The following is a 14,368-nucleotide window of genomic DNA, read 5'->3' as shown; positions in this document are numbered from 1 at the left end:
GGCTGCTTTAGAAAAAGGACTGACCATGAAGGCTGGTTTCCTACAAATAGAAATGCCAAACTTCTATGAATGTGTTGTGTATCTGGTAATTTTTCATAATCAATCTTTTAGCAGGCATCTGGGGGGTTCAGTGGGTTAAGGGTCTGCCTTCAGCTCAGGTCATGATCAGGTCCTGGGATCCCTGCTCAGTGGGGAGTCTGCTTCTCCCTCTGCCTCTTTCCTCTGCCTTTCCCTCTGCTCCTCCCCCTCACTCATCCTCTCTCTCTCTCTCAAAGAAATAAATGGAATCTTTAAAAAAAGAAAAAAGAAATTGGCCTTCATGCACATTGTTTCACTTATACATTTCCAAGGTAAAACATCTAAGACAATTCAGTACAATCTGTTCTTTGTACAAATAAAGGGGGGGAAATTCTCAATTAATTAAGGACAATACAGTTTTCATCATCTTTCAGTTTCTTTGAAGATGAGGCAAGTGCCTTACCATGCAACAGATGATTTCGGTTCCGGGAACAGAGAACAGTTAGAAATTTCACTTCATCTGTCCCCCATTTCTTCTCTCCAGCCTCATACAGGTCCTGAAGCCAAACAAAGCAAAAGTTCAAAACCATCACAGAGAAGGTGCCAGGAAACATGCAAATATTTCCGGAACATAAAAGAGCTGAGCTGGCTTTGTTTTATTTTGTTGATGATGGGTGTGGAAGTGCTGTTTGTGGTTAGTAGCAACGACTCAAGATTTTTCCTTAGGTATAAAAGTAATGGGACCTTGGGGTGCCTGGATGGCCCAGTTGGTTAAGCATCTGATTCCTGATTTCAGCTCAGGTCATGATCTCAGGGTCTTGAAACTGAGCCCGGCCTCAGCTCTGTCCTGGGCGTGGAGCATGCTTAAGATTCTCTCTTTCCCTCTGACCCTTCCAGCCCCCTGCCCCCGAAAAGAGACTAATGGGAGAGTCAGAGCAAGCACCAGCAGCTCCCAATACAGGGCTAAATGGTTCTATCTTTATCCTTCTTTCTTTTTTTTTTTTCTTTTTCTTTTATTTATTTTTTTTCTTTTTAAAGATTTTAAGTAGTTTCTGCACCCAACGTGGGCTCAAACTCACAACCCTGAGATCAAGAGTCACATGCTCCACCGACTGAATCAGCCAGGTGCCCCACATTGTTCTACCTTAAGAGCTAAAAGAAATGCCCTAGACTAGGCATTCTTTATAGCAGCCACCAACCAAATGTGGCTATTTATATTTTAACTAACTAAAATTAAATTAAATTAAAAATTCAACTCCTCAGTCAGACTAGCTATATTTCAAGTGCTCTGTGGCCACACGTGGCTAGTCTGACCCAGGTGTTGAGTTTTATATTTTATTTATTTAATTAAAAATAGCTAGTGGTTACCCATACTAGACTATGCCACTGTAAACACTTTTAGCATCACGGAAAGTTCTACAGGACAACACCGCTCTAGAATAATCTGTGATTTGCTCAAGGCTACGGAAGTTCTCATGGTAGAACCAGGACCCATTAGTAACTGCTTATAGTCCTTTTTTTCTGTAACTGCTTATATTCCAAACGGGTAGGGGTATAAGAAACTCTGGTTGCTTTAACTCTGTTATTGACAAATCAAAACTATTATTCATATCACCTCACTGCTATTTAAAAACAAAACAAAACGGCAAGTGTTGGCGAGGATGTAGAAAAACTGGAACACTGTGCAGTTGATGAGAATGGAGAATGATGAGCTACTACGGAAAACAGTAGGGCTGTTCCTGAAAAAGTTAAAAATAGAACTACCATAGGATCTAATGACACTACTTCTGAGTATACAGCCAAAAGAACGGAGACCAGATCTTACAGAGTTACCTGTGCACGTGTTCATAGCAGCAGTATTCACAAGGGCCAAAAGGTAGAAGCAACCCAAACTGTCCACTGACGCATGAATGGAGAAGCAAAATGTGGGCGAATGCATGCCACGGAATTCTGTGCAGCCTGACAAAGGACGGGAATTTTGACACATGCTGCACCATAGGCGAACCTTAAGGACAGTATGCTAAGCGAAATAAGCCAGTTACATAACACGAATACTGTGATTAACTTGTTATGAGGTGTCTAGAGAGGTCAAACTTCTAGAAACAGGAAGCCGAACTGTGGTTGTCAGTGGCTGGGGGGAGGGGAGAAATGAGGAGTTGTTTAATGCGTATAGGGTTTCAGTTCTGCAAGGTGAGAAAGTTCTGGAGACGGCCACACAAGAATGTGCACAGAGTTAATACTACTGACCTGTACACTTAAAAGTGGTGAAGACAGCAAATTTTATGTTACGTGCATGCTGTTAAAACAAATGTCTTTAAGGCCCTTCTGTTTATCTATAATCTGCAGCTGGCTTGCTAAATTTCTCAAATTGCCCTTATTTGACACATTTTATCACTCCCTGTGGGCTCTCTTCCATCTATCTCCTCATTCTTCACTTCTTTGTCTCATTTCCTCCCTGCCTTAGAGTCCGTTCACAGAACCATGGAATTTTAAAGCTCGGAGGGCACAAAGGCTTCATGTAAGCTGTCGAGTAATTGTAAGGGCCTATTTAGCCAGAGGGATTCCATCTTGGGTTAAACAGTGATTTTGTTGCTTATGCAGTAAAACTTAAACTGACCCTGCCCCCGCTCAGGGACTTACTTAAAAGCAAGCCTGGGAAACCAGTCCCAGGTAACAAAGCCCAAATACAAGGGTGGGTCAGGCCAGGTGGAGGTATCCAATCAGTGGGGGCGCATACTGTCTCCCTAGCTACCAAAGAGTGTGGGTCCCGCCTTTTGGGCGCCAATTCTGACCAAGGTGATAGGCTAGTTCAAATATCTACGAGGGTAATTTGTAATTCAATTGGTGACCTGTGTGTGACCTAGCATGACTGTGCAGCTTTCTCTGTGTGTTACAATTTCATGGGCCACCTGTGTGTGGCCAGGCCCAACCACATGGCCTTTGCCCTTAAAAGCTAGTCTGCAAAGCAGAGAGAGGTCGCCCTCTCTGTAAGAGGCGAGGCCCCGAACGGTCGGTTTGATTCTTGATGCTTGGCACAAAATAAAGCTTTGCTTGACCTTCGCTTTGTATCAGTCTCGCTCCTTTAATCACGGACCCATTATTGGGGGACCTTTCAGTAATAAACTATAAAATTCAGATTTCCATCGAAGACCATTTCTCGTGAGCCCCTCTGGCTCTATTTATCTCGTCTTGCTCTTCATTTGGCTCCATGCTCATCTGTTATTTTCTCACTTTTTATTTTTTAGCTGTTGTTTAATTGAAATCTGTTTTTCTTTCAATCTGAAATCTGCCTCTTCCTTACAGTGTGGCCCCGTCTGCCTCCCTTCCTGCTTCTGTGCATTCATGGGCCACATGGTGTTTGGGCTGAGGCATTTGTGGCTTTTCATTCTTAAAAGACGAGCAGCCTATCTGGATGTGGTTTTTCTCTCCAGGACAAGGTTGAGTGGAGTCTTCTTGGAGTTCCTCACATTCTATTTGGATGGATTTCAAGCAGGAGCTCCAGTACCTCTTCCACAAGGGCAGCCGAGACACAGGAGTTCCTTGAGGAATGTCTTCCTGTTTGCATGAAGCCACTGTGCCTGCTTCCCCAGCTTGGGGTTGTGGGGGTGGGGAGGGGGCCAGCCTCTTTTCTGGGGCAGAAATGTCCTTCTGGAGTCATTGGCCGAGGTTCACTGCCCATCTGGCATTTGAATGGCCCTCCTCCATAGTTTCCAATGTTGCTGCAGATTTCCCCTATTTTTTTAATATTTGCTGGTTTGTTTGTTTTTTCAGAAGAAGGGAATCAAAATGTGCCACCTAGCCAAAGCACTCAAGGGCATTTTTAATGTAGTTTTAATATATCACAGGTTTCTTTCTAAAGTGGGAATTCAGAGGGCTCCTAGTTATGTCCTTCGGTGCAAGTTTCATCCCAAAAACAGATACAATTGGATTTGCTGGATAACAGCCTCTATATTTTAAGATTTCTACCTTCAATACATAACCATTACCTAATTCCAACTGCCCTGGTCATTCTTCTCATCTCAAACTTCTTTACTTTCCTCCGTCAGAATCAAGCTGTAACTCCCAGTGTTTGCAAACACTCCCCTTGCTGCTGAGACAAGTCACAGAGCAAAGGCTGACAAGGTTTTCCTCCTGTTTTATCCTAGAAGAGCTGAAATCTCAGCAGCAGTTGTTCTTAAATCCCTCACCTCTTGGTAAGACTTGAAAGGATCCAGAAGAACCTTCTCTGAGCTCTGCTCCCTCTGTCTGACTTCCCTAGCCCAAACTTATTTAGAAACTCCTTTTCAGCCCAATCACTCCCCAGGGGAACTGTGCTCCTTGGAGAACCCCCAAAACATTTGTTCATGGAATTGCATGGTTTTAAAAAATCAGACAGACCTGGATTCCAAGAGCCCAATTCCACCAGCTATGTGATCTGGGACAAGTTATTATATCTTTGCATCAGTTTCTTTTTTTTTGTTTTAATTTTTAATTTTTTATTAACATATAATGTATTATTAGCCCCAGGGGTACAGGTCTGTGCATCGCCAGGTTTACATACTTCACAGCACTCACCATAGCACATACCCTCCCTAATGTCCATAACCCAACCACCCTCCCTACCCTCGTTTATTTTGTGAGATTAAGAGTCTCTTATGGTTTGTCTCCCTCCCGAGCCCATCTTGTTTCATTTTTTCCTTCCCTACCCTCCGAATCCCCCACGTTGCCTCTCAAATTCTTCATATCAGGAAGATCATATGATAATTGTTTTTCTAATTGACTTATTTTGCTCAGCATATACCCTCTAGTTCCATCCATGTCGTTGCAAAAGGCAAGATTTCATTCTTCTGACGGCTGCATAGTATTCTATTGTATATATATACCACCTCTTCTTTATCCATTCATCTGTTGATGGACATCTAGGTTCTTTCCATGGTTTGGCTATTGTGGACATCACTGCTATAAACATTCGGGTGCACGTGCCCCTTTGGATCACTACATTTGTATCTTTACGGTAAATACCCAGTAGTGCAATTGCTGGGTCGTAGGGTAGCTCTATTTTCAGCTTTTTGAGGAACCTCAAGCTGTTTTCCAGAGTGGCTGCATCAGCTTGCATTCCCACCAACAGTGTAGGAGGGTTCCCCTTTCTCTGCATCCTCGCCAGCATCTGTCATTTCCTGACTTGTTCATTTTAGCCATTCTGGCTGGTGTGAGGTGGTATCTCATTGTGGTTTTGATTTGTATTTCCCTGAATTTGCATCAGTTTCTTAATCTCTAAAGCATAATAAGTAATAGTATCTACTTCACAGATGTGTTGTAAGGGAAAAGCATGAGGTAGTTAATGCAATGCCTGGCACCTAGGAGACCCACCAGAAAATGATGGGGGGTATTCACCTGGGCTATGAAGTCTCCCTCCAACATATCCAAAATTGCTGTCCTTGAGGCAGCCGAAATTCACATAAGCATCTGGGAGTTCCAGTACCTCCTGCTCCTCAAAGCTTCTGGATTAAAGGCAATTTCCTATTTCTCCAGTGTGGAATGGGCCTCTCTGTGTCCTGAGAACTCTTACAACATTTTTACCCCTCTCCTTTCTGGTGAAATCAACAGGTTCTTTCCCGCAGAAGCTATAGGGTTCATACCTCACATACTGAATGGGACCAATCCTTCCCTATGGTTGTATATTGGTAAGAGTACAGGGTCTAGATCCAGATTGCCCAGGTTCATATCCTAGTTCTGCCATGTGAACTTGAGCAAGGAAATGGACTTCTGTAAGCCTCAATTCCCTCATCCATAAAAAGGGGATAGCAGTACTTGGGTCATAGGGTTATTGCAAGGATTCATACTTTATGTCGACAGCTCTCAACAGTGTTTGGTACCTGGCAAGGCCCTGCTTTTTATTAGCTATTGTAATTAGTGTTATCTGGCCACAGTAAATCGGGGGTTGGTACCAGGACTGCCATCAGTGGGCTGGCACCAGGGAAACATCTGCCTCTTGGGGTTTGATATTAACTTTGCCCAATAGGGTACACACTGTGCCAGGCTGTTTTATACAGGTTCTATCAAATGTTCTCTCTGGGAAAGTAAAAATGCAAGGTAAATAAAGCACAGGCAGGTCCCTTCACCTCCAAGTGATTCAGAAGACACTCCATGGTTCTCTGGGGTGGCCATACCATGGTCCCAATGTCAAGAACCCAGGGATATTATATAATGATGCCCTGCATCACCGCAAGCCCCAGGTATATTTCTGCAAGAAATTTCTGCCATTAAAGGTCATCTGGGGGGCCTGGGTGGGTCAATCGATTAGGGGTCATGATCCTGGTATCCCGAGATAGAGCCCTGCATCAGGCTACTTGCTCTGTGGGGAGTCTGTTTCTCCCTCCCCCTCTTCCTCTGCTGCTCTCCCTGCTCATGCTCTTTCTCACTCAAACAAACAAATGAAATCTTAAAAAAAAAAAGGTAATAAATAAATAAATAAATAAATAATAAATAAAAAGGTCATTTGTGGGAATTCCCCCCCCCCCCCCAGAGAACATATCCTAGCCTGGCCAATATACACTGAAATACAAGAAGGAGTCCATCAAATAAGGCTTTACCGGCAAAAGAAAAGAGAGAAACTGCAGTTCTACTGACCTGAGCATCCTGTCTCATGAGAGCATCATCCAGATAATTTCCTTCGTCCCTGCCACCCTGAGAAAAACAAAAAGAATGAGACAGTATCCATGAAGATTGGGTAGGGGGAGGAGCACTGTCAAGACAGAATGTCTGGAACCCAAGGACAGGGTAAGTAAACAGAATGCCAACAGGGGTCACACTTCCAGCCTAGGGAGGGATAACAGATGTCCTCTGAATGCGCCTCCATTATTCCTATGGCTCTAATCTGTGCATAGATAGCATTACCAACCAGAGAGCCAGTGGTTCCTGCATGCTGTGTGGGTGTCTCTGCCAGTAGAAGGGGAAGGACAACCCACCTGCTGACTGCTCCCTCTCCTGCTGTCTCCTTTCCTGTTTCTTTCCCTGCGCCACGTCCTACCATTCCTATGTCTTCCTGGCTGACCAAAGCCTTCCTAACTGACACATCTCCACTGATCAGTTCTGCCAAACGGGCTGGGAACAGAAGAGAATCAAGAGTCTAGGACCCGAGGTGGGGCTTAAGGAGCAGGTGAAAATGCCCCATCCCTCACCGATACCGGGTTCCGGGGAGGGCGGGGTGAAGGCTTGGAGGAATGCTAACAAGCCACAAAACAGGCGACTTTCCTCTGGTTTGTGAGCCTGTTTTTATTTGTCATGCTGTCTCAATATTCAATGGTCTAGGCATGGCTTGGCAGAATGATAAATCTGGCAGGCAAAGAAAAAATGGGTAGGAAATAAGAAAAGCAGGCTGGCATTTTAAAATATCAGAGACAGGGGACAGGTGGGGTTAGAGATGATTCCCAGGGTCCTATTTGTTGGAAGAAGAGCAACCATAGGAACAGAAACATGCAGGTCAGGAAGGTGAGCCAGTTTGGGGTGGGAGGAGGGAAAGGAGTTCAGGTTTAGGTTAGGAGGCCCGATTTGAGGAAGCACCTTAAAAAGCAGCGAGAGGGCACCTGGGTGGCTCAGTGTGTTAAGCCGCTGCCTTCGGCTCAGGTCATGATCTCAGGGTCCTGGGATGGAGTCCCACATCGGACTCTCTGCTCATTAGGGAGCCTGCTTCCTCTCCCTCTCTCTGCCTACCTCTCTGCCTACTTGTGATCTCTCTCTGTCAAATAAATAAATAAAATCTTTAAAAAAAAAAAAGCAGTGAGAAATGAGAGTCTTACACTCAGGAAGGAGGTTGGGATAAAGACAAAATTGGGAAGTCATGTGAAATATCTCATGTACGCATCTGCTATTTTCTGGTGCCCCTGCTCCCACACTAGCCCAGTCCTGCTTTATTTCTCATCTGGAATAGTGAAGTAACTTCCTACCAGACCTCCCAGCTTCCAGTTCAGCTGACCTTACACATCACGATTACATTACTCTTCCGAAAATGCAATTCACTCCCATGTTCCCAAACCTTCAGTGGCTCCCTACTGCTCTCCCAACAAGGGATCCCAGTTCATCCTTCCACCTGACTCCTAGAATTACCTGCCAATTGCTCAGTCAGTTGTTCCCTGAACACACCCCACACCCCGTGTTTCCTGCCTCCTTGCCTCTCTCTGGCTGTTCTTGCCTGTGATGCCCCCACCTAGACCCCAGCAAGCCCCCAGGTCCTCTGCGAATGGGCACCTCTGTCACGAAGGTTCTTCTCTGTTTCTGCAACCAGATTCTGTCCTTGAACCTTCCTTTAACTCTGTTCCTCTCCACGGGTACTTTTCCTGACTTTATTACGGCAACCTGTGTACCTGATATATTCCTTTATGACAATATGAACTTGTAAAGCCTAGAAGCTGTCTCAACGCACTGAGTAGTAAGGATATCTGGCACGTATTAGGTACTGGGATATATACATTCAAATAACTGGGCATGCGTGACTACCCAGAGTCTCTAAAAGAAAGATGAAAACAAACGACAGGCCCAAGAACAACACCTGGGGAATGTTCACATTTGGGAGGACGAAAGGATGGGAAAGTCTGGAAAAGGGGATACAGAGTGAGCTCTCCAGCAGAACTGAACCCCGGTAAGCAGCAGCTCAGAGAGGGAGCGACTCACAGCGGACAGAGACACCAGCACCCTCTGGAACATGAATGAAGTGTCAGAGCGAATGTCATCTTCAAGGCTCCGCCCGTATTCTGGAAAGGGAACAAAATTAGCTGCATGAAAACAGGGTCCTGCCCAGCCCTGTGTCCTGCTCCAGGACCGTCTGTCTCCCCCAATCCCCCACAGGATTCGCCAGCTTGCTAAAGCAGCTCCTCATGATGGTTTTCACCCTGCACACACTTCTGCCCAAACTGAACTCTGATAAGAAGGTAAGTTTAGGTTGTCATTACGGAGGAAGCAAAGCTGTTCCTGTTCCCTAACATGGGAGGTCGAGGAAGGCTGCGGCTGTAACCCTCCCTCTAGGTTCCAGGGCTCTGTTCTCACCGTGGTTCCCAGTGACACAGAGAAGGGGGATGGCTGAAAGGAAAATGGAGCAGTTTCTGAAACTATGTCTGGGGACCATCAGGGGACCGTCAGGCCCAAATTTCCAGCACGTGCCTTCTCTGCCGGGGCGCTCCTTGGAGAGTTTCCCCAGAGATCCTCTAACTCTTCATAGCCCCTTGGGGATAGAAAACCTACATTCAGCAGATGTGGGGATCTGAGTGCTTGACCCATCCTCCCAAGGTCTAGCATCACCCGCTCTGAAATCTTACCAAAAAACTCTTACTGTTTTGTTTTGTTTTCTTTCTACCAGAGTAGTGCATATTCGCTATGGGAAACTTAGGGAAAAACAAGTAAGTAAAATGAAGGAAGAAAAAAAAAACACCTACAAAACTCCACTATAATGAATTTCATGAAATTTACGAATATCCTTCCATAGACATTTTGGGGACTACCTATCACTCCACTGTGTGGGTACACCGTAGTTTGCTTAGCCAATCTGCCGCCGCTGGACATTTTTAGCTATATGAACAAGACCAAATAAGAACTGTAGGCTAAACCTTTGTGCATTTTTAAAATTGCCTTCTTAGGGCAAAAAGGCATATTTTAACGGCTCTTCATAAAGCACTACCCTCTGGAGATTGTCCATCTTACTGAGATGGCTGGAGGGCATACAGTCGCATCTGGAGGGAAGAAGTTGGGCTAGACAGCCCCTCCAAGCCATTCCCTGGGATGCTAAGATTCAGTGGTCCCACCACTTTTGCACAAACACATTTGATTCTCTGCTTGGTAATAAGGAGCAAACTTCCAACTTCCAACTTCCCGGGTCATAAAACACTACACTGGGTGGAGTGGCATCTTCACCAGAAAAGTCTGGAGAAGCCAAAAGACTCTCATTTCCCTAGACAGGGATATGCCTGGAACTGAGGCTCCCTCATGGTCAGCGTCACTGTACGAGGAGAGTTTAGTCGGTACGTAACGACCCGCTGCTAGTTTACTTCTCAAATCACAGTGAAGCCTCAAGGGGAGCCACTAAGGATGCTACATACGAAGCTGGTAGGTCTGGTTTATGCGTCGGATCTCCTCGGGTGTCCGGGAGGCCAGGATCTCAATCAGGCAGCCCTCATCCGTGCCGGCTCCCTGCACACGAAACCCAGAGGAGAGGCAGTTAGGAGCCAGTTCACAACGCTGGATCCCAGACATGGAGGCATATATACCCAGGAATCCCCAGAGAATAAAGACAACCCACCAGGTTCTAGCAATAGGATTTGCTCATTTTAATTATCCTGCCCAAATTTCAAAGTGTTTACCATAGTTGCTTCCAGTAATAACAAATATTTATCAGCTGTTTCTACTGATGGTTATTGTGCCAGATTATGGACAGTGTCTGCCCTCTGGGGGTTAATCTCTCCTTGACTTCCGTACTTTTTCCTTTGAAGGGCAGAATCTTCTGGCAAAGACTGTTAACCTCTTTGCTTTCCTGGAACCTTCCACGAGGCTGTTTATACGGACATGGTTAGGGAGGGTAACTGCATTGGAATTTTGTAGCTGGCCATTCAAAACTGGCAGACCCAGGACTAGGGCACAGTGGGCCCAGCACCAAGGGAGCCCAAGAACCTTTTCTGACAGTTCAGAGCCTCCAGCAGACCCAGAGGCTCCACTGTGTTGGCCATAAAGTTTCATATCACAGAAGCAGCTAACATGACAAAAGTTCCTAGAGCTGCACTACAGACACAACTATCACCACTCCCTAGGGAGCCCCAGGAAAGGGCAAATGATCGACTGCATCACTTTGTCGAAAACAGCTCTTAAGTGACAACTGCTGTAAGGTCATGTCACATTTTCTCATTGTCCTCAACGAGGGGAAATCTCTCTCCTGTGCCTCACCCTCCACTCTCACAAGGCTTTTGTTACTTTCTTGGGGAAGCTGGTCAGCGGCTGCAGGACAGGAGGGCCACACACCTTCATGGCCCTTCGCAGTTCCTGCACGTCGTACAGCACAGTGGGCATCATCATTCCCACGATCACCCGCTCGAAGTTGCCACTCAGTTCTGACTTCAGGTCGTCTATCAGGTCCTGCAAAGCAAGCAAGGGGCTCTGTGTAACCGCCACGCTAACTTAAACCAGCCACTCTCAAAGCGTGGGCCCGGGATGCCTGGGGTCTCCAGACCCCTTGGGGGGGCCTGCAAGATCGGAGCTCGCTTCATGATAACAGGAAGACAGTATCTGCCTTTTTGCTGTCATTCTCTCACAGTTGTACAGTGGAGTTTTGCAACGGCTACTGGACACATCTGCATTTCCACAATTATGTTAAAAGGCTTTTAAAATGCCCTCTTTCCAACTATGTATCTGTACAAGACCGGATTTTCTTCCTATACTTCAACCAGAACCATGCATCACTGCAAACAATGCAGAAACAGAATTTGACGGTCCTCCACTAAGCCAGGCATTAAAGAACTTTGCAAAATGTGGAACAATGCCAATTTTCTTGCTAAATGATTTTGTTTTGGAATATACAGCTATTTTTCATAAAAGTGTTACTTATATTAACATGTAATATGTTTATTATTTTTTAAGTAAGTTACCTTATGTATTTTTAGGTGCCTCAGTTTTAATTTCTAATATGGCAAATCTCAATAGATATAATCCACAAGAACAAAAAAGTCCTCAGTACGTTAAGAATGTAAAAGGGGGAAGCGCCTGGGTGGCTCAGTGGGTTAAGCCTCTGCCTTCGGCTCAGGTCATGATCTCAGGGTCCTGGGATGGAGCCCCACATCGGGCTCTCTGCTCAGCAGGGAGCTTGCTTCCCCTCCCTCTCTGCCTGCCTCTCTGCCTACTTGTGATCTCTCCCTCTCTGTCAAATAAATAAATAAAACATTAAAAAAAAAAAGAGTGTAAAAGGGTCTTGAGATCAAAAAGTTTGTAAACACTGACTTAAATGTATTCACTCAGCCATGTATTTTGAATATATTTCCAAGTCAATAATCACCTATGACATTTTTAACGGCTGCTAAAATTTCTTTCTGTAGATGTAATATAATTTCTTTCATCAGTCCCATTTCTGTTTTTGTACTGTTATGTATACATGCATTTAGCTGTATCTTTGTGATCATCCATGATTATTTCTTAAGACTCAATTCCTAAAAAGAAATGTAATTCTTTGGACAAAGGATGAAATCCTAAAAAAGTTTATTCACATCTCCTCCTAGAACAGATCAGAAAATTTAAGAACCCACCTAAGTTCGACCAAAATAAAGAAGCTGAGATACGGTTCAAGTCTGATCTCTGATTCTCACACACCCGACTGCACAGCCCCTGTATTTCAATCTCTTGTGCATATTTTTATGTCAAATCCACACACATTCTAGGAAGGAACAAACAAATTAGAGCTCAATCCCTTAATGCTGGGCATCTTAACAAACTGCCATCAGATTAGCTTCATTCTGAGGCTGACTATTCCAGGTCACACATCACATACGTGTTCACACCAATTTGTGCTCATTAGACGTCTTTGGGACGGAGAAGCATTTCAAATGCCCATAAGACCGTCTGAGCTATGAAGACTCCCATTCCCCACTGGGGTCCCAGCCCAAGCTGGCACGCAGGCGCCCTAGGGGATCACCGAGCCAGCTCTGCCCCAGCTCGCACTTCAGTGCCAGCCTTCGAGCAGCAGAGGCAGTCGGACTAAGGTCTCCCGAGGATAGAAACACTTATCAATTTATCAGAGTGACTGTACTCCGGGACCTAAAACACTCATCGATGATGTTCTCTCAATGAAAAGATTCTTGCGAATCACACAGCTAGGTTTTCAGTGAGGAGGAAAGGTTGGGTGGAACGGCTCTGGTAAGTGGGTTGTTGAGAACGGGAGTTTGAAAGAGGGTCCCTGAGGGGTGCACGATTCAGACCACAAGGGGTAAGCGACCACCCTCTGAATGCGTAAGCTAAGGAATTATGTACATGTTCCCAAACATCCTGGCCCCACTCTAGGATTTCAGAGGGTGTCCCTCAACCCAGGATCATCAAAGGGATGAATATTTGTGACAAATGGGTTTATGTGGAGGAGTTGGAATAGACTCTAAATCCTAGGAGAGCCCGTTTAGAACAAACTAGATATAAATACTGCCTAAAAGGCAGCCTGACCAGGATCGGGGAGGCAGCGCGGGAAGCTCAGCCCAGCGGGCGCTCACAAGGGTGGAGGCCGAGTCCACAGAGCGACCAAGTCCCAGCAAGGAGCTGGGTGGGACGACACCAAGAGCGCCACCAAGTGGACGGAGCATGCTGAAAAAAATTTTTTTTTTCAAGAACATCTTTCAACAAGGCAAGGAATGCGCTTTTGAAAACCCAGGGCCACTTCAGGAATCTAGCTGGGGAAGAGACTGCTCCCTCCTCCCTGCTCCCTGACAGGTTCTTCATCAGCGCCTAGAGCCGGAGAGGCTCCGTCCTACCCTGCCGATGGTGCTCTTGTAGGCCGTCCTGATTTCCTGACGCTGGGCTGTGTTGCGGTAGGCGAGGACACTGATGATGGCATCTTCATCGGTGCCTGGCAGAGAGTGAGGACAGTGAGTGAGGTGATGAGAGAGGAGTGAGAAAACAGGTTCCCCCGACGACACTAGTGTTACCCAAATCCATGCAGAGACCTTTTTAAGAAAAGAGGTCCTGGGATGCCTCGGTGGCTCAGTTGGTTAAGGTTTACCTTTGGCTCAGGTCATGATCCCAGGGTCCTGGGATCAAGTCCCACATTGGGCTCTTAGCTCAGTGGGGAGCCTGCCCCTCCCCGCACTCATGGTCCCCCCCACACCCCAACAAATATATAAAAAAGATCTTAAAAAAAAAGAAGGTCCTTGTTCAGTAGGCTTGTCTATTTTTTCAGGAACTGGACATTAGATTTGAGTCTTAGCCCCTCTTTTAACCAACTGTTCACCACTGGACAAAAAAGCTAACTTCTCTGAGCATCAGCTTCCTAATCCACAAATGTGAGTGATCACAGCACTTTCCTTCACAGGCGGCTGCAAGTGTTCAATAAAACAAGGAAGCGAATTCCTTAGTACAATGCCCCACAAAGACAAAATATTCACTCAATACTGACTGGGATTGTGCTTTATCCCCTCTCTGTAATTCTTTTTTTTTTTTTTTTTTTTTTTTTTAATATTTTATTTATTTATCTGACAGACAGAGGTCACAAGTAGGCAGAGAGGCAGGCAGAGAGAGAGAAGGAGGAAGCAGGCTCCCCGCGGAGCAGAGAACCCGATGCGGGACTCGATCCCAGGACCCCGGGATCATGACCTGAGCCGAAGGCAGCGGCTTAACCCACTGAGCCACCCAGGCGTCCCCC

At 45.7% G+C, this 14,368-nt stretch overlaps 1 protein-coding gene across 1 annotated transcript in view; it reads right to left on the bottom strand.

Annotated features, from left to right (window-relative positions):
• The window catches only part of ANXA4 (annexin A4), a 75,011-nt gene that overhangs the window by 11,284 nt on the left and 49,359 nt on the right, over window positions 1-14,368 (bottom strand). The window contains exons 4-9 of the mRNA XM_080814841.1: window positions 13,482-13,576; window positions 10,999-11,112; window positions 10,086-10,176; window positions 8,668-8,747; window positions 6,628-6,684; window positions 482-575 (exon numbers count right to left, since the gene is read on the bottom strand). Of these exons, the coding sequence (XP_080670967.1) occupies window positions 482-575; window positions 6,628-6,684; window positions 8,668-8,747; window positions 10,086-10,176; window positions 10,999-11,112; window positions 13,482-13,576 (531 nt within the window). The remainder of the gene's footprint in view (window positions 1-481; window positions 576-6,627; window positions 6,685-8,667; window positions 8,748-10,085; window positions 10,177-10,998; window positions 11,113-13,481; window positions 13,577-14,368) is intronic.

The sequence above is a fragment of the Martes martes genome (genome assembly GCF_963455335.1).
Source record: "Martes martes genome assembly, chromosome: 9".
Taxonomy (NCBI): Eukaryota; Metazoa; Chordata; class Mammalia; order Carnivora; family Mustelidae; genus Martes; species Martes martes.
Note: the sequence above shows the minus strand (reverse complement) of the source record. Positions and strands in the feature narration are given on the sequence as shown.